Raw genomic sequence first — 18,468 nt, 5'->3', positions numbered from 1 at the left:
AACTGTGGTCAATGACATGAGACAAAGTATATGTGAACTGCTGTATGGAAAGTGAATTTGCTCTGTAAATCTTCACCCAAATAAAAACAAATAAATTAAAAAAAAGAAAAAAAAAAAAGAATTCCTTTCACCATACTTATTCAACTTGTATGCTGAGCAAATAATCCAAGAAGCTGGATTATATGAAGAAGAACATGGCATCAGGATTGAAGGAAGAATCATTAACAACTTGAGTTAAGCAGATGACACAACTTTGCTTGCTGAAAGTGAGGATAACTTGAAGCAGTTACTGACAAAGATTGAAGAATACAGTCTGCAGTGTGGATTATACCTCAATATAAAGAAAAAAAAATCCTCACAACTGGACCAATAAACAGCATCACGTTAAACAGAGAAAAGATTGAAGTTGTCAAGGACTTCTTATTACTTGGTTCTACAATCAACACCAATGGAAGCAGCAGTCAAGATGACATATTGCATTGCCCAAATCTGTTGCAAAAGACCTCTTTCACATGCTGAAGAGCAAAGATGTCTCCTTGAAGACTAAGGTGCGCCTAACCCAAGCCATGGTATTTTCAATTGCCTCTTGTGCATGTGAGAGCTAGACAATGAATAAGGAAGACCGAAGAAGAGTTGATGCTTTTGAGTTGTTGTATTGGTAAAGAATGCTGAGAGTACCACGGACTGCTAAAAGAACTAACAAGTCTATCATGGAAGAACTGCAGCCAGAAGGCTTCTTGGAAGCGAGAATGGCCAGACTTCGTCTCACCTACTTTGGTCATGTTGTCAGAAGAAACGATTCCCTGGAGAGGGATATCACTCTTGGTAAAGTGTAGCGTTGACAAAAAAGGAGAAGGCCTTCAACGAGATGGATTGACACAGTGGCTGCATCGATGGGCTCAGGTATAGCAAGGATCATGAGGCTGGCACAGGACGGGCAGTGTTTTGTTCTGCTGTACATAAAGTTGCTAGGAGTCAGAGACAACTAGACGGCACCTGACTACAACAACAACAGTGGTGACACAACACAACATGATCCATGTCACTGAACATGAAGAATTGTTGAATTGGCAAATGTTATATATATTTTTAATGTATATATAAAAAGTAGTGGGAAAGATAAAAAATAAAAGGAAAGTTATCATAAGGAGTATATGAGTTAATCCACCCTGAGCTCCTGAAACAGTGTGGCTGCTCTTGGTATACAAAGTAAGCACTCAGCATTGGTTTTTAATATTGTTATTGTTGTTATTTTTATCCCTTGCTTGATGCCACTGAAAATCTTAGGAAATGTCCTTTTCTCCCCAAATATATTCAAAACTCTTCTAAAATAATAATGCTGCCCATACTTTTGTGGTGAACTCTACTGCACCCAGTCTTAAGGTCTCAATAACGTACTTGCGAGGCTAAAGAAATTGAGGCAATTGGTTCCTTAAATACTCTGGTTTTTAAGAAATTACTACAAAGATATTTTGGGTTTTAGCTTCAGTTTTTACATAATCTACATCTGCCTTGTTAACATCAATAACCAAGATTTTGGTGACAAATCATTTACCTAATGACCTTAATTAACCTATACTTCTGTAACCATCCAAAATAAAGGTCCCAGAATCCATAAAAGCTTTCATCAGTTATTATAATGAAAATCATTCAAACCTTTATTCAGGACCTATTTATACTTTCACTACAACCAATTCAAATAAACTGGGTTTTTTCTATATTCTTAATAGGTTAGAAGTTATAATTTTTAAAAATGCTGGCTTTCCAGACATATGCTCTGTAACACAGAAAAAAAAAAAAAAAATCACATGACACTCATGAGAAACAAGTCAGGGGAAAAAAAAGAAAAAAGACAATTCCTTCCCATAGGCCCTAAGCATATTATTGCCACTCAACAGAATGACTAAAGTTCATAAAGATGACTCTGAATCAAGAAGAGGTGGTATCTTACTGGTCCGATAGAAATGGATGCAACCCCGAAACTATGGCCTCTAGTCACTAGTCACCCATCTGGCCTGGAATTGAACTCACTCCCCCCCCCAACGCCACCACCCCCACTTCCAGCCAAACAATATTGTTGTGTGTTGTTATGTGCCGTCGAGTCAGACCCAACTCATAGCGAGCCTCCTTGGGTTTCCCAGGCAGTATCACTACAGAAGTGTAGATTGCCCAACCTTCCTTCTGAAGAGTGGCTGGCGGGTTTGAACCGCCAGCCTTCTGGATAGCAGTCAAGTGCCCTAGGCACTACGCTACCAGAGCTCCCAGCCAAATAATAGACAGGTATATAAGGTAAACATTTACACTAGGTAGGTACACTCCTTAGACCAACCGTGGGAGATCAGAAGGGCAGTATTTGCACAGGGAGCTAGCCAGAGAGCAGGAATGCATAGGATAGAAGGACACAGGGAAAAGGTAACCACAAGGAGGAAGTGGGAAGACAGATGTTACATTACAGGGATTGCAATCAATGTCATGAAACAAAATGTGTATGAACTGCTGTATGGAAAATGAATTGCTGTGTAAACTTTCACCCAAATCACAATAAAAATTAAAAATGAAATGTAACAAAAGGTGGTATCAGATTCAATGCATTTTATTAAAAGGAGTATGGTCTTATATATTTTTTAAATGTATTATGAGAATTATAAATAATTATTTGTAAAGGATAAATTCATAAAGCCTTTTTGATCAAAACTGAATGAATGAGTTTAACTCAATTCTTGCTGAATTAAATGGTTCTGCTTTTCTGGGAATCTTGTTTGCTCAGCTGCAGTTAAAATTTCCTCTTACAAGCTTCTGTTATCTAGCCGTGTTAATTGCTAGAAGGCATAAAAAACTGAGAAGTAATTTCGCTCTATAGTCAAGCCAGGATGTAAAAGAAATACATTCTAAGTAAGGGAATCTTGACATAGGTGTCTTTTGTATAAAGTAGGCCAAAGAAACATTTCTTCATGACAAAGATGTGGTAAAGAGAATTGCCTGAAAGGGTCTGTTGTTGTTATATGCCGTCAAGTCGGACCCATACCGACCCCTTCCTGGGTTTTCGAGGCAGTGTCACTACGGAAGTAGATTGCCCAACCTTCCTTCCAAAGAGTGGCCGAGGGGTTTGAACCGCCAACCGCCAGCCTTCTGGTTAGCAGTCAAGTGCCTTAGACACTATGCTACCAGAACTCCTGAAAGGGTCTAGAGGCAGCTTTATCTAAAGTTTCCTAGACCCCTTAAAAGGTTTTTGTTTAACAAGTTGTTTCAGAGAAATGAGATCCTGGCACCAACAGTCTTCACACACTCCTGAGACATCTGGTAAAAGCTATGTAAACACTCACCAGTGATGTTTTATGATCTCACCGAAAGCTACAGTGATTACAATTGAAAACCTTGATAACTAGTTTCTGAAATCAATCACTATGATTCTCTATATATAATTATCCAATAGAATCCTATTCCCCTCTCCTAAGCCATCATCCTTATTAAGACCTCAATCAAAGACTAATCAAACAACTGTATTATAATTTCTTTGTTCCATGAATTATATCTGATTTAGTTAGGAGTTGTTAGTTGGAGGCATCAGTACTTATTTATGTGAGCTTATTATACTTAATATACTTATTCCTGCATTCACCTACATTTTTTTTGTTTTCCTTTTTCTGGATTAATCTAAATTTCATTTTTATGGACTGATTGGGTTTTCTCTATATAACGTATTTTATTTTTTCATGGCACAATCTCCAGGATAGTTGCAAATGGACCTACTGAGCAATTAAATGAATTGGCCTACCCTAGAGTTGTTCAGTACAAACCAGTTAAATGTTGAAGAATTGCTGCCAAAAAGTATGAGTAAGTAGATTAACAAAAGTAATCCGTTACATAAATAGTTTCATTCAATTGGATTCTAAAGTAAATTATAAGGCTTAAAAGAGTATGTTTTCAGCTATCTAGAAAATTCACCTATATGAAATACTTTTCTCTGATGATCTGTAAATAACAATACAAGAAAGTTTATATAGCTTTTGAATAAACTAACCAAAATTATATACACAAAAAGTAACTCTGGGAAGCAACTGGCTTCTTCCACACATGCAGCTACTGATTAGAACATCTATGAGAGCTCTTCAGAAATACCATTACTTTCATTACCTTACAGTCCTAAATCCCGCATTTTATTTACTAAATTTGATTGTAAATAGGCTTTTACTGTTCCTAGAAATCAAATCTATCCCTAAAATGGGAAAACTATTACTATTTCAGTTCTGTGCCACACACAATGGTATGGCAGGGACTTCAAAGATGAATAAAGGAGCCCTGGTGGCACAGTGGTTAAGCACTCAGATGCTAACCAAAAGGTTAGTAGTTCAAATACATCAGCCACTCCAATGGAGATACATGTGGAAGTCTGCCTCTGTATAGATTACAGCCTTGAAAACCCTATGGAGCAGTCCTACTCTAGGCTATAGGGTTGTTGAGTCAGAATTCACTCAATGACAATAGGTGTGGTGGGATGGTACCCTAAAGGTATAGAGTAGAGATACCCAAGGGAGTCAGGGAAAAAGCCTTCCTGGGTTGGTGCTATCTACAAAAGTCTTAAGCAGAAATGAGTCATGAGAAGAGGATGGATGGCAAAAGCATTCCACACACAGGAGCAGAGGTGCAGACCATGGTGTGTGCAAGGGAACCAAGGGAACCACAGCATGTAAGTGAAATGGGCATTCAGGTTGATGAGCCTGATAAGAGAAGTAGGCCAGTGATAGAGGGCCTTGTAGTTCATGTCAAGAAACTTAGCCTCTATTCAGGAGTCAGTGGCTTTCAGACTTATTTTAGCTGCAGAACTCTTTTTCCAAACAACACTGCATAAAAGTCCAACTATAAAACAAGCAAAAGCAACATAGCCTGGTGGGTGCTGGAGGCCCACCTAGATCAACTCCTATCATCCGCCTCTCACCTGCTCTCTATCAAATAGGACTAAAATACCAAACTTACAGGATTTTTTAAAGACTGATGAAAACGTAAGTAGGATGGAAACCTGTTGCATAGTGAATTCTCATCCAGTGATAGCTATTGCTACCTTGATGAACCCTAGTGGAGCAGTAGCTAAGCTGTCGCCTGCTAACTGAAAGGTCAGGGGTTTGAACTCACCAACCGCTCCATGAGAGAAAGATGAAGCAATATGTTGCCATAAAGATGACAGCCTTGGACACTATGTGGCAAATCTACTCTGCCCTATAGGGTTTCTATGGGTAGGAATCAACTTAAGAGCAACAGGTTTGGTTTTGGTTTTACTGCTACCTTTTAGTTTTCTTCGGCAGTACTCTGGTTCCTGTGCAACAAGATGATTTAGGGAAGGAAGGCACCAGGCTGGAAACTATTACAAGAGTCCAAGTGAGATATCCAAATCACAATAGAGACTTATATTAAAAAAGAGTCCAAGTTATAGAGGCCTGAACTGAAGTGACAATAGGAATTGGAGAAGAGAAGGGCTGAACTCCAGAAATATTCTGGAGTTGCTGTCAAATGAGAAATAAACACTGGTGGTCATCTTCTCTACCTCCAAATCAACCTGAAGAAAGAAGCAAAGAGAAGCAGGAATAACCCAAAGGTTTTTAGTACTGGTCTAGAAGAAGTGGGGACTGCAGCCTAGGACCCACTGCAGGGCGTAGTGGAGAAAAAAAATTTTAATTCTACTCTTGTCTCCCCTATGTTGTGTTAAGGCATTATTGCCTGTCCCTTAAACAAGTCCCTGCAGTGTTGGGAGAATAATAAAAAACAGGTTGTGGCTGTCCATCCAGCAATCACTCCTCTACTCACCCTGGGGCTAAAGGGCTACAACCTAAGGAGACTGACTGCCTCCTCCCAAGACTCCTTCCAGTGCAGCTGAAAATAAAACCCTGATCACAGGAATAGCTCAATGGAGGGGCACCAAACAATACCAATCAACATGGTTCTGGGAAGCTTGTTTCCTCTACCCTGAGTTTCATCCCTTTTACTCTTGAAATTCATCTGGAGAGACTGAGAACCACAGCACAGTGTTGTTTGTAGAGGCCTGAAGTTGGAAACAATCTGGATTTCCATCACTGGATGGCCATGCAGGTTGAGACCTCCAGCAGCTGGAAATGATAGGCTAGATCATCAGTTCTCAACCAGGTGTGATTTTGCACCCATGGAACATTTAGCATTGTCTGTAGACTCTGATTTTCACAACTAGGGAAGGGGGTTGCTACTGGCATCTAGTAGGTAAAAGCCAAGGATGCCGCTAAACATCCTACAATGCACACTACAGCCCCCAACAACAAAGGATTATTCAGCCCAAAATGTCAAAAGTGTTGAGGTTGAGAAACACTGGACTAGGTAACAAAACTACATAACTGGGTCATAATAATACAGTGCTGAGGTGGGGGTGGGGGAGATCTTTTATGCAACATAATTTAGAATGAGAGTTCTACTCATTCATTCATCTAATATTTGTTGTGTATCAGCTGCAAGGCAGGCTGTGTGCTAGGCAGAATATACAATGGTGATCCAAGCCAGACCTGGTTCCAACTCCCGGGGTCCAGGGGAAGAGGCAGATATTAACAAAGTAATAAATAAATAAAATAACCTCACAAATAAATGGGGGAGGGAAGAGAATTTATGGACTTTGGTAGGATCTAATATTCCCAAATGCCCTCCATTGCATATGCCACAGAAAGTCCCTCTCTTTAGATCTTGGCTTAAACAACATTATAGAACAATAACCTTCAGAAGGACTACTATCTTACATTTCCTTTAAAAAAAAAAAAAAAAAAAAAAAAACCACTCATTGCCATAGACTTGATTCCTACTCATAGTGACCCCACTGGGTTTCCAAGGCTGTAAATCTTCACAGAAGTAGATTGCCCCATCTTCCTTCTGCAACGTGGCTGGTTAGCAGCCAATGCCACACAGCCAAAGCCTTCTTAGCTTCCCGGTGCTGTTGTAACAGAAACACCACAAACAGAAATACCAAAACTTGTCTGTCAGTTTGTCTTACTGTGGAGGTTTGTGTGTTGCTGTGATGCTAGAAGCTATGCCACCAGTATTTCAAAAGCCTGCAGGGTCACGTATGGTGAACAGGTTTCAGCAGAGCTTCCAAACTAAAGCAGACTGAGAAGAGGACCTGGCAATCTACTTCTGAAAAAACTGGCCAGTAAAAATCTTATGGATAGCAGTGGAACATTATCTGAGATAATTCCAGACATTGAGCCCCTCAGGTTGGAAGGCACTCAACATACAAAAGAGCTGCTTCCTCAAAGGAAAGTCAACCTTAATAACATGGATGAAGTAAAACTTTCAGGACCTTCATTTGCTAGAGTGGTATGACTCAAAATGAGAAGAAACAGCTGCAAACAGTTATTAATGATTGGAATATGGAGTGTATGAAGTATGAATCTATGAAAATTGGAAGTTGTCAAAAATGAAATGAAATGCTTCAAGATCAATATCTTAAGCATTGTTGTTGTTATGTGCTATCGAGTTGGACCAGAAATGGACTGCTATTGGCAAGTTTAAATCAATCATATGGTCTACTACAACATTAATGACAAATTGAAGAGAAATTATGTGGCATTCATAGGCAAAAACATTTCAAGATCTATCCTGAAGTACAATACTGTCAGTGATAGGATAATATCCATATGCCTATAAGAAAGACTACTTAATACAACTATTATTCAAATTTATGCACCAATCACTAATGCCAAAGATGAAGAAACTGCAGATTTTTACCAACTTTTGCAGTGTGAAATTGATCAAACATGCAATCAAGACACAGTTATAATTACTGGTGATTGGAATGAAAAAGTTAGAAACAAATAAGAAGGATCAGTAGCTGGAAAACATGGCCTTAGTGAAAGAAGGATGCCAGAAATCACATGATAGAATTTTACAAGAACAGCAATTTATTTATTGCAAACACCTCTTTCCAACAACATAAATAGTGACTACACATGTGGACAAGGAACCCTGGTGGCATAGTAGTTAAGGCATTTGGCTGCTAACCAAAAAGTTGGCACTTTGAGTGCACCAGTCACTCTGCAAAAGAAAGATGAGGCAGTCTGCTCCCATAAAGATTTATAGCCTTGGAAACCAGATGAGGCAGTTCTCCTCTGCCCTAAAGGGTCACTATGAGGCTTAATCAACTCAATGGCAGTGGGTATATATGCAGACCTTGCCAGATAGAATACATAAGACACAAATACATCTTTGGAAAGAGCTGATGAAGAAGCTCAATACCATCAGTCAGAACAAGGCCAGAGGCCAACTGTAGACAGACCATCAATTGCTCATATGCAAGTTCAAGTAGCTAAAGAAAGTTAAAACAAATCCAAGGGAGCCAAAGTGACCTTGAGTATATCCCATCTGTATTTAGAGACCATGTCAAGAATAGATTTGAAACAATGGACAATAATGATCGAAGGCCAGACAAGTTGTGGGATAACATCAAAGACATCATACGTGGAGAAACCAAAAGACAAAAGACAAGAAAGAAGACAAGAAAGCTAATGGAAGAAATGATGAAGTAAAAGAGGTAAACAAAAGATTGCAAAGGGCAGCTCAAGAAGAAAAAGCATTAGAATGAAATGTGCAAAGACCTGAAGTTAGAAAACCAAAAGAGAACATTCTAGGCATTTCTGAAGCTGAAAGAACTAAAGAAAAATTCAAGTCTCGAGTTACAATAGTGAAGGATTCTATGGGCAAAATTATGAATGACACAGGAAGCATCAAAAGAAGATGGAAGGACTATACAGAGTAACTATACAAAAAAGAATTGCTTGACATTCAATCATTTCAGGAGGCAGCATACAATCAAGAACCAATGATACTGAAGGAAGAAGTCCAAGATGCACAGAAAACACAGGTGGAAACTACAGATCCAGGACTGACAGAATACCAATTGAGATGTTTCAACACATGGATGCAATGCTGAAAGCAGTCTCATCTATGTCAAGAAATTTGGAAGACAGCTACCTGGCCAACTGACTGGAAGAGATCCATATACAAGTCCATTCCAAAGAAAGGTGATCCAACAGCATGCAGAAATTATCAAACAATATCATTAATATCACATAAGTAAAGTTTTGCTGAAGATAATTCAAAAGCAGTTGCAAGAGTACATCGACAGGGAATAGATGGAAATTTAAGACAAATTAAGAGGACATGGAATGAGGTATATCATTGCTGAAGGCAAAGAATACCAGAAAGATGTTTACTTGTGTTTTATTGACTATGTACAGTCATTTGACTGTGTGGACCATGACAAATTATGTATAAGATTGCAAAGAATGGAAATTACACAATAATTAATTGTGCTCAAGTGGAACCTGTACATAGACCAAGAAGCAGTCCTTCGAACAAAACAAGAGGTTACTGCATGGCTTAAAATCAGGACACGTGTGCATCAGGGATGTATCCTTTCACCATACTAATTCAGTCTGTGAATAAGTTATTCATGCTGAACAAATAATCTGAGAAGCTAGACTATATGAAGAAGAACATGGCATCATACTGCAGGAAGACTCATTAACAACCTACTGCATGCAGATGACACAGCCTTGCTTGCTGAAAGTGAAGAAGACTTGAAGCACTTTCTGATGAAGATCAAAGACTACAGCCTTCAGTATGGATTACACCTCAACATAAAAAAAGCAAAATTCCTCACAACTAGACCAGTAAGCAACATTGTGATAAATGAGGAAAATAGTGAAGTTACAAAGAATTTCATTTCAGTTGGAGCCACAATCAACCCCCATGGAAGCAGCAGTCAAGAAACAATGTATAGCATTGGGCAAATCTTCTGCAAAAGCTGTTAAAAGCAAAAACGCCACTTTGAGGATTAAGGTATGCCTGACCCTAGCCATCGTAGTTTCAATGGCCTCATACAAGTGCAAAAGCTGGACAATGAATAAGGAAGATTGAAGAATTGATGCATCTGAATTATGGTGTTGGAGAAGAATCCTTAATATACTATGGACTGCCAGAAGAACGAACAAATCCGTCTTGGAAGAAGTAAAGCCAGAATGCTCCTTAGAAGCCAGGATGGTGAGACTTTGTCTTACATGCTTTGGACATGTTATCAGGAGGCATCAGTCCCTAGAGAAGGACATCATGCTTGGTGACGTAGAGGGTCAGCAAAATATAGGTAGACCCTCAATTAGATGGATTGACATGGTGGCTACAACAATGGGCTCAAAGATAGCAACGATTGTGAGGACAGCACAGAACTGGGCAGTATTTCATTTTGTTGTACACAAAGTCACTATGAGTTGGACTGACTCAATGCCAACAACAAGAACCAACAGCTGACTAAAGAAATTTATTTTCTCACAGTTCTGAACGCTAAAGGTCCAAATTAGGGTCTCAGTCATGTTGATTCCTTCTGTGAGACTCTCTCCTAGTTCTGGTATCTGCCAGCAATCTTTGGCATACCTTTACTTCCCCTGTTTGTATCACTATGTCTATCCTGGTCTTTCTGTAACTCAGAAGTTATTAGGTTTTGGATCCATCCTACACTGCCATAATTTCATTAATACAACAAAACAAAAACCCTATTTCCAAACCGGATCTCATCCATAGGTACAAAGGCCAGGAGTTCAACACATATTTTTAGAGGACACAATTCATCCATAACAACTACCTAGCAGTGCAGGACTTGTGTTGTACACACAATAAGCACACAATAGATGTGCTTCAATGAATAGGTTCAATGAAGACTATACAATTAAGCACAATTAAATGACTCCTCCAACAATTTCTGGGCCTTACTCCTTGAAAGGAGGAATCTGAGCTGAAAGGAAGAAACAAAGAGCCAGGCCCTAGGCCAGACAACAAAAAGGAGTGCACATTTATTGAGTGCCTACTACTCAAGGCCATGTTTGCTAGTGCTGCTATAACAGAAATATCACAAGTAGGTGGTTTTAAAGAACAGAAATTTCTTTTCTCACAGTTTAGTTTAGAAGGCTAGAAGTTCAAATTCAGGACATCAATTCTAGGTGCAAGATTCTCTCTCCCTCTGCACTGTTAGCTCAGGAAAAACTTTTCTCAGCTTCTGTGACCCAGCCTTCCTTTGTCCCTTGTGGCCATGTGGCATCTCTGTGTACTATTTGTGCTTACTTCTCTCTGTGCCTAACCTGCTCTTTTTGTATTTCAAAAATCATTAGGCTTAAGACACACCCTACACTGATATGGCTTCATTAACATAACAAAGAAAACGCTATTCCAAAATGGGGCTACATCCCCAGGTATAAGATTAGGATTTCAATACAAATTTTTGGAATCATAACAATCATAACCTCCAAGCCTGGGCAGACAGCCCTTCCTTGCCTGATTCACATAGAAAATTCTTGCATCAAGACCCCAGTCATCTTTCTCAAGCTCTCCTAACCCGATACATTTGATCTCTGTCCTTCTTTATACCATTACTGTACTTTGTACTCATTTCTACAGTACTTATCATAACTTCTTACTATAAAATGATTATCAGGTTTCTTGAGGTCAAGAATTAAATCCTATTCACTTTATAGATGCTCAAGGTTTGGTGAATGAATGAATGAATGAAGACATGTACAGCATTGTGCTATCAAGAGAATATGATAAAATCAATGTCCTCAAAAAGCCTACCATCTATTCAATGAGGAAAATATATAAATATATGAAATAATCATCAAAGCTTTATACTGGGGATATAAATTTAATGGTTATTATAAGAAATATGCATTTTTAATGTATGAATTAAATTAGAATGTATTTGTTAGACTGTAAATACTTGCTGGTATACAATTAAATATCCTCAGGTACTCCTAGAAACCCATGACCTCCTATTACAGTATCTGTCACTCGAGTTGTTAGCAATAAACTGCAAGAGTCAAAATTATGAGCAGAGTCCACTTGGGAATAGATGACACTCATTATCATATCTACTTGGCACACAGTAAGTGCTTAGTAAACTTGTACTGAATGACTGATCTGGTATTACCAATCATAGGGAAAATCTGTTTGTACCCTAAGGGAGGTAGGTGTATCAAAAGTTAAGATTACCTAAAGTGAATTTGCTCTGTAAATCTTCACCCAAATCAAAATAAAATTAAAAAAAAAAAAGTTAAGATTTCCTAGAATATATTTTGTTCCTCTCATAATGGAAAGAGAACCAGTTCTAGGCCCTAAACTTTCCTCCTGTATTTAGTATTCAGTTGCCAAAAGGCTAATCTTGCTCCTTTCTGGTAAAAAAGAAAAGAGCTGTGTGGTTACAAACTATCCCTTTGCATCCTCTTCTATATGGTGATAACATCCAATCACCATACTCCATGGTTCCCGGGCCAAGGCTGGGGAGTCAGAGACCTAAACTAAAACTTGGGAGATGAGTTTTAATACTGAGAGTTCAAAATATTAACTACAAGGAATACTGACTATCTGGTAAACTGCACTTTTCTAGTTGCTGGGTCAGATAGGGAGAAACTGCAAACCAGGATCCAAGTGCCTGGACAACTACCAGAAGTGGAATTGAAAACTTTATTGAATGAAAGGGCCCAACCAACCAAAAGGGCTCCACCCCACAATCTTCCAACAAAGATCAATAAAAGGAATCATGCAGAGGCAGGGCATCATACTCATTCACTCATTCGTGTGCTAAGTGCTACAGCAGATACAAAAATGAGGGGGGAAGAAAGAAAACTATGGTTCCTACGGTTAAGGAGCTCAGTTCATCAAGAATATACAAAGCCCACAAATAGCTATCACACACGAAGAAAGTAAATACCAAGACTTTGAATCAGTTCTTTCTGATTCATTCAAGGCCTATGAAGTGAACCTGTAATGAACTTGAATTTGTAAAATGTGGATGTACCGGAACACTAACCAGAATGGGAAAAATGACAGGTCGATGCCCTGTGTGTGTGTGTGTGTGTGTGTGTGTTGCATAGCAACCAGATCTCTTGCCCAGCAGAGGGGAAACTGTGGCTGGCTCAAAGATGGTGGTGACCACTCTGAATGTGTCTTTCTCTCCACAGCCCTGGCAATAATCCAACTGCACACATCAGGCTCCTAAAACAGCTCACTATACCTCTTCTGAGTCTCCCATTCCAGGGCTTCAGCCCTCAACTGTTCCTGTTCCAATACATCCACATTTTACAAATTCACATCTGTTCCAATTTTCTGCATTAGCCATGACTGAACAGGTTTGAACTGGTTCAAAGCCATGGTTGTTGTTACGTGCTGTGGAGTCGGACCCAACTCATAGCGACCCCTCCTTGGGTTTCCGAGGCAGTCTCATTACAGAAGTAGATTGCCCCATCTTCCTTCCGAGGAGTGGCTGGTGGGTTTGAACCGCCAGCCTTCTGGTTAGTAGTCAAGTGCCTTAGGCACTAAGCTACCAGAGCTCCTAAAAAAAAAAGCTCTAAAAACCAAAAGAACAAGCCAGTTATCACTGAGTTGATTCCGACTCATGGCAACTGTGTGTGTGCACAGTAGATTGTGCCTCATAGGGTTTTCCAGGCTGTGACCTTTTGGAGAGAGATTGCCAGGTCTTTCTACTATGGCACCACTGAGTGGGTACATACTGCCAACCTTTCAATAAGTAGTGACGTGCTTAGCTGTTTGTGCCACCCAAAAACCAAAACCATACCCACTGCCATCTGTGGATTCCAACTCATAGCAACCCTGTAGGACAGAGTAGAATTGCCCCATAGGGTTTCCAAGGCAGCAAATCTTTACAGAAGTAGACTGCCTTATCTATTTCCTGCAGAGCAGCTGGTGATTTTTATTACCAGCTGAATGTTTTAACCACTGTCCCACCCAGGGACACCTAAAAGAAAAGCAGTAAGGGAAGTACAAAAAAGTATGATCCAAGGCAGAAGAAATCTCATATTTAGGAGGCTATAAGACACTCCTGACTAAAATGAACCAGAACTTTGAAAATTTTTAAAAAGCAGGCAAAAAAAAAAAAAAAAAAGTCATCACTAATCCTTGCTACATCTTGCTAAACTGGTAATGGTTGTTTCCTCTGCCCCACCTTCAGGGTCTCTTGCATCTCCCAGAGCAATCACCACATCTTCCCGACACCCAGTACAGAGCCCTGCCATGAGCCAGTTCTATCTGTCCATTCTTGTATATTCACCCACTTATTTGTCACAACAATCGCCCAATTATTTATCACAACAACCTACAGTTATGATCTCCATTTTACGAATAAGAAAACGGAGCACAGAAAACTTAGTGGCTTGCCCAAAGCCGCTCAGCTGGTAAGTGGCACAGCCAGGATTTGAGTGCAGAATCTGTTTCCTTAGCAATTACACTATACTGCCTCCCAGCTGAAAACTTGCAATTAAATTTATCAGGACATACACAACTGGATAGTACAAGGCAATTTTTGGCTAACTTTCCCCTTTAACATATGCATCTACTTAAAATTATACTTATTTATATATTCATATTGATATATTGATACATTTATATCGATGTAGTTTTGAAAATGGTATAGCTTTTCAGGACATCTCTTTCAGTCTTGAAAAGGGAATATACTTTGTAGTCTGAAAGAAAGAAATCAAAGCCTGTTTGATGATGTGCCAGTGGCTAGGAGTGGTTAAGCTGCAGTTTAGACTAAGGCAAGCAGGGGTCACGCTTTGCAGGTCACTTTGTGACCTTAGGCAAATTGCTTAGCCTGCCTTTTTTCTCCATCTGTGGAGTGTCTAAGTGCCTACCTCATAAAAAGGTGGGGTTTGATGAGATTATCCATATAAATTGCTAAGTATGGTGCCTGACACAGAGTAAATGTCCAATAAATTTTGGCTTTCATTATTTTAAGGAGCCCTGGTGGCACAGTGGTTAAAATGGCTAGGCTGCTAAAAGAAACTTCGGCAGCTCACCACAGAGTAAGATATGGCAATCTGCTTCCGTAAAGATTTACAGCCTTGGAAACCCTATGAAGCTGTTCTACTCTGTCCTTTAGAACCGCTGAGTCGGAATCAACTCCACAGCAGTGGGTTTGGGTTGGATTCATTATTTTAGGTCCTCACTTATCTGTGATCCTAGAATGCAAATTTCCCAGTAATCACAGAAATTCTTCCCCGGTTCCAGATTTTCTACTTACCCCTTAAGCATATCTCTTCTTACTTTCCACTGAGCATAGTGACACAAGAGACAGGGAGGACTGGACGTGAGCCCCAGAGGTGACTAAGTCGCCTCTCAATGCCAGCTCACGCTGAGGAAGGAAGCAGGCCCTAAACTCCCTCCACCGGCAGCATAAAACTTAACCCAGATTTCTCACTTGGGTGAACTCATCTGTTAGTGAAGGTTCAGCCAGCGCCGTCTGACAGGCTCAGCAGCAGAAGGAATGCAGGCGCTGGCACCGGGAAGTGGAGCTCACCCACCTGTCAAACCCAAGGGTGCGTACCCCTCCTTCACAGCATCCCTGGGGACTGTGCTTCCTCCCCTCCCGAGTGGCCGAGTGGCATTGGGGACTGACCCAACAATGCCAACTGGGCAAATTCCCCCCCCCCAAAAAAAAAAAAAAAATCCCTAAAACACATTCCCAGGATTTCTAAAAGCGAGAGAAGGACGAACGGGACCTCCAGCCCCTGGCACTTTCCCAGCAAGAAGCCAGGTGAAGCGCAACATCCCTGTTCAGCAGCCTGAACCTGCACCAAAGTCCGTGCAGCCGCCACCTTTGCCTCCCTCCTCCCGCCGCCGCGCCGCTCCAGCGGCGTGTGCTCCGCAGACACGTGTGAAACAGATCGCCAACCGGTAGCGCCCAGGCTCTGGATGCCGGTTCCCGCCGCCTCGCAGGGCTGCTACGCGCTCCTTCCACTCACCAGGTGAAGAGTTTGCCTTTTATGCTGCGCAGGAGGCTAGCGAAAGCTCCTGCCGCTCGCCGCTCATGGGGCTGCGGGGCGCCGGGCCCCTCCGGCGAGGTGGCCTCCATGGGGGCCCCAGCTCCGCTCCGGTGCGTAAAACCACCACCACCCCTAAATCCCGGGGCCCGGAAGACGGAAGGCGGCGCCTGTACGGCCGGCGGGGGCTCGGCTCCCTCGCTCTCTTGCTGGATCAAGGCCTACCGGTTCCTCTGCTGGGCTCCTCCTGCCTCAAATCATTAACAGTCAAGCCGGAGGGGCCAGACAATACATTTGCAGATTACAACCTGATTACAGAAAAACAAGGACACTTTTTTTCCCCCTTGGCAGGCGGGTTTCTTAGTTGGGTGGCACCCAATACTTATTTCAGGTTTTTATGGGTCCTTATTTAAAATCAGCAAATGAGCTGATAGGGATTAATCAATTATCAGGATTAATTCCCAGGATGTCCTAACCTAATAGCAGTAAATTACGAACTACTTGAACTTTGCTGACTGCAGAGGGCCGGTTGACTCCTCCCCTTAATCTCCCACTCTTTCTCCCTCTGATTTGTGAAGAAAAAAAACAGATCGCATATTTAAAAAAAAAAAAAAAATCTGAAGACGGTTTAGGTCTGTTCTTTTCCTCGCAAAACATTAAGATCCTAAAAGGATCTTGGAAACATTCTTTGTAGCATGGAGAGAAGTGCGTGTCCTTCCTGTCGGATGTATTGTCGTGTTGCCTTTCAGTACTGAGAGTTGTCTCCACCATACCAGCGAAGGGGAGGAGGTGGTGGTGCTCAGACTGAATGTCTTGGGCCACGCCTTTCGATGTTTCCACAGGCCAAGCAGGGACTAAGAATTGGAGTCGGAAAGTTCGTGATTCCTACTGATTTAGAAGGACGGTGGGTAGGATTAATCCTGTACTTCCGGAAAGGCGGAGATCAGGAAGACAAAAGAAAAGTTGTGAGACCTTTATTTTCCTAGTCACCTCCTTGCCTGGAATGCGGGAGAGCAAAATAAACAGAATTAAAGAAACAGGAAAATGCAAACAAGTTGACAGGTGAGAAAATTCTAAGAACAGAAGGTTTAAAATAAAATGTAGCTTCAGTAGCCCCATATTTAGTAATACAGGAACCCCAGATTTAAATCAGGAACCCCAGATTTAAATGAAATGATTTATTTTTTCCACGGCTAACCAGAAGGTTGGTGGTTCAAACCCACTAGCACTCCTGGAACAAAGGTTGGGCAATCTACTTCCGTAGTGATACTGCCTCGGAAACCCAAGGAGGGGTCACTATGAGTCGGGTCTGACTCGTCGGCACATAACAACAACAACAATAAATGATATTAAAAGAAAATTAGGAAAAGGAATTAACCGATTCCTCTAAGTATATAGGAACATTCACAAAGATCACTGACCAAGGTGAGATGCATCCAAGAACAGAGAAAATGAGATAATGTGGTTACCCAAAAACTTACTGCCATCGAAACTCATAGTAACCCTATTTTGCTGTTGTTATTATGTGCCATCGACTTGGACCCAACTCATAGCGACCCCTCCTTGGGTTTCACAGGTGGTATCACTACAGAAGTAGATTGCCCAATCTTCCTTCCAGGAGTGGCTGGAGGGTTTGAAACACCAGCCTTCTGGTTGGTAGTCAAGTGCCTTAGGCACTACACTACCAGAGCTCCCAGTGACCCCTTAGGACAGTAGAATTGCCCCATGGGGTTTCCAAGGTTGTAAATCTTCGGAAAGTAGTATGTCTCATCTTGCTCCCACATGGGGCTGGTGGGTTGGAACCGCAGATCTTTTGGTTAGCAGCCTCATGCTTTAACCACTGCACCACCAGAGCAGGTAATTATAAAATTTCAGACTCCCTCTGTGATAACCATGAAGGTTTAAAGTTTATATTGTGCAAAGAATTTAGCTTTAAAATAATGAAGTCCTCAGAAATCACCTACTAACCTGATGTCAGCTGGTTTCAGAAGAGGGCATGATTTCATTCAATCATGTTGTGATTGAATGAAAAAAAAAAAAACCAAACTCACTGTCACAGAGTCAATTCCAACACATAGCGACCGCCATTGGGTTTCCAAGGCTTCGGGTTAGCAGCCAAATGCCTTATCCACTAGACCACCAGAGCTCCTTATATTGTGACTAGCTAATGAGCTCTGGTAGGAGCTCTGGTAGCATAGTGCCTAAGGCACTTGACTGCTCACCAGAAGGCTGGCGGTTCAAACCCACCAGCCACTCCTTGGAAGTGAAGGTTGGGCAATCCTACTTCCATAGTGATACTGCCTTGGAAACCCAAGGAGGGGTCGCTATGAGTTGGGGCCGACTCGATGGCAAACAACAATGATTAATTTTTACTGTTTCCTCCCTTTCTCTTTAAGCCTCATTGTAACTAGCCTGCATTGAGCCATTTGGTTTTTTATGCATGCAGAATAACTGCTGGAATAAACCCTATATACTTTCATTTATTTGAGTTTTAATTATTTAATAGTTAAGTGCATGGTCATCTACAGAGGACTAATTGAATATTACAGCACAACCACATCATGAAACGTTGTTGTTATGTGCCGTCGAGTGGGACCCGACTCATAGCAACCCCTCCTTGGGTTGCCAAGGAAGTATCATT

General features: G+C 41.0%; 1 protein-coding gene across 1 annotated transcript in view; it reads right to left on the bottom strand.

Annotated features, from left to right (window-relative positions):
- SLC35F2 (solute carrier family 35 member F2) overlaps positions 1 to 15,919 on the bottom strand; it is a 92,097-nt gene extending 76,178 nt beyond the window's left edge. Inside the window, exon 1 of the mRNA XM_007945985.1 lies at positions 15,810 to 15,919. Coding sequence (XP_007944176.1) covers positions 15,810 to 15,919 — 110 coding nt within the window. The remainder of the gene's footprint in view (positions 1 to 15,809) is intronic.
- Positions 15,920 to 18,468: the final 2,549 nt, after the last annotated feature.

This window comes from Orycteropus afer, unplaced genomic scaffold, assembly GCF_000298275.1.
Source record: "Orycteropus afer afer isolate SDZICR_OR568_19922 unplaced genomic scaffold, OryAfe1.0 scaffold00147, whole genome shotgun sequence".
In the NCBI taxonomy this organism is placed as follows: domain Eukaryota; kingdom Metazoa; phylum Chordata; class Mammalia; order Tubulidentata; family Orycteropodidae; genus Orycteropus; species Orycteropus afer.
Note: the sequence above shows the minus strand (reverse complement) of the source record. Positions and strands in the feature narration are given on the sequence as shown.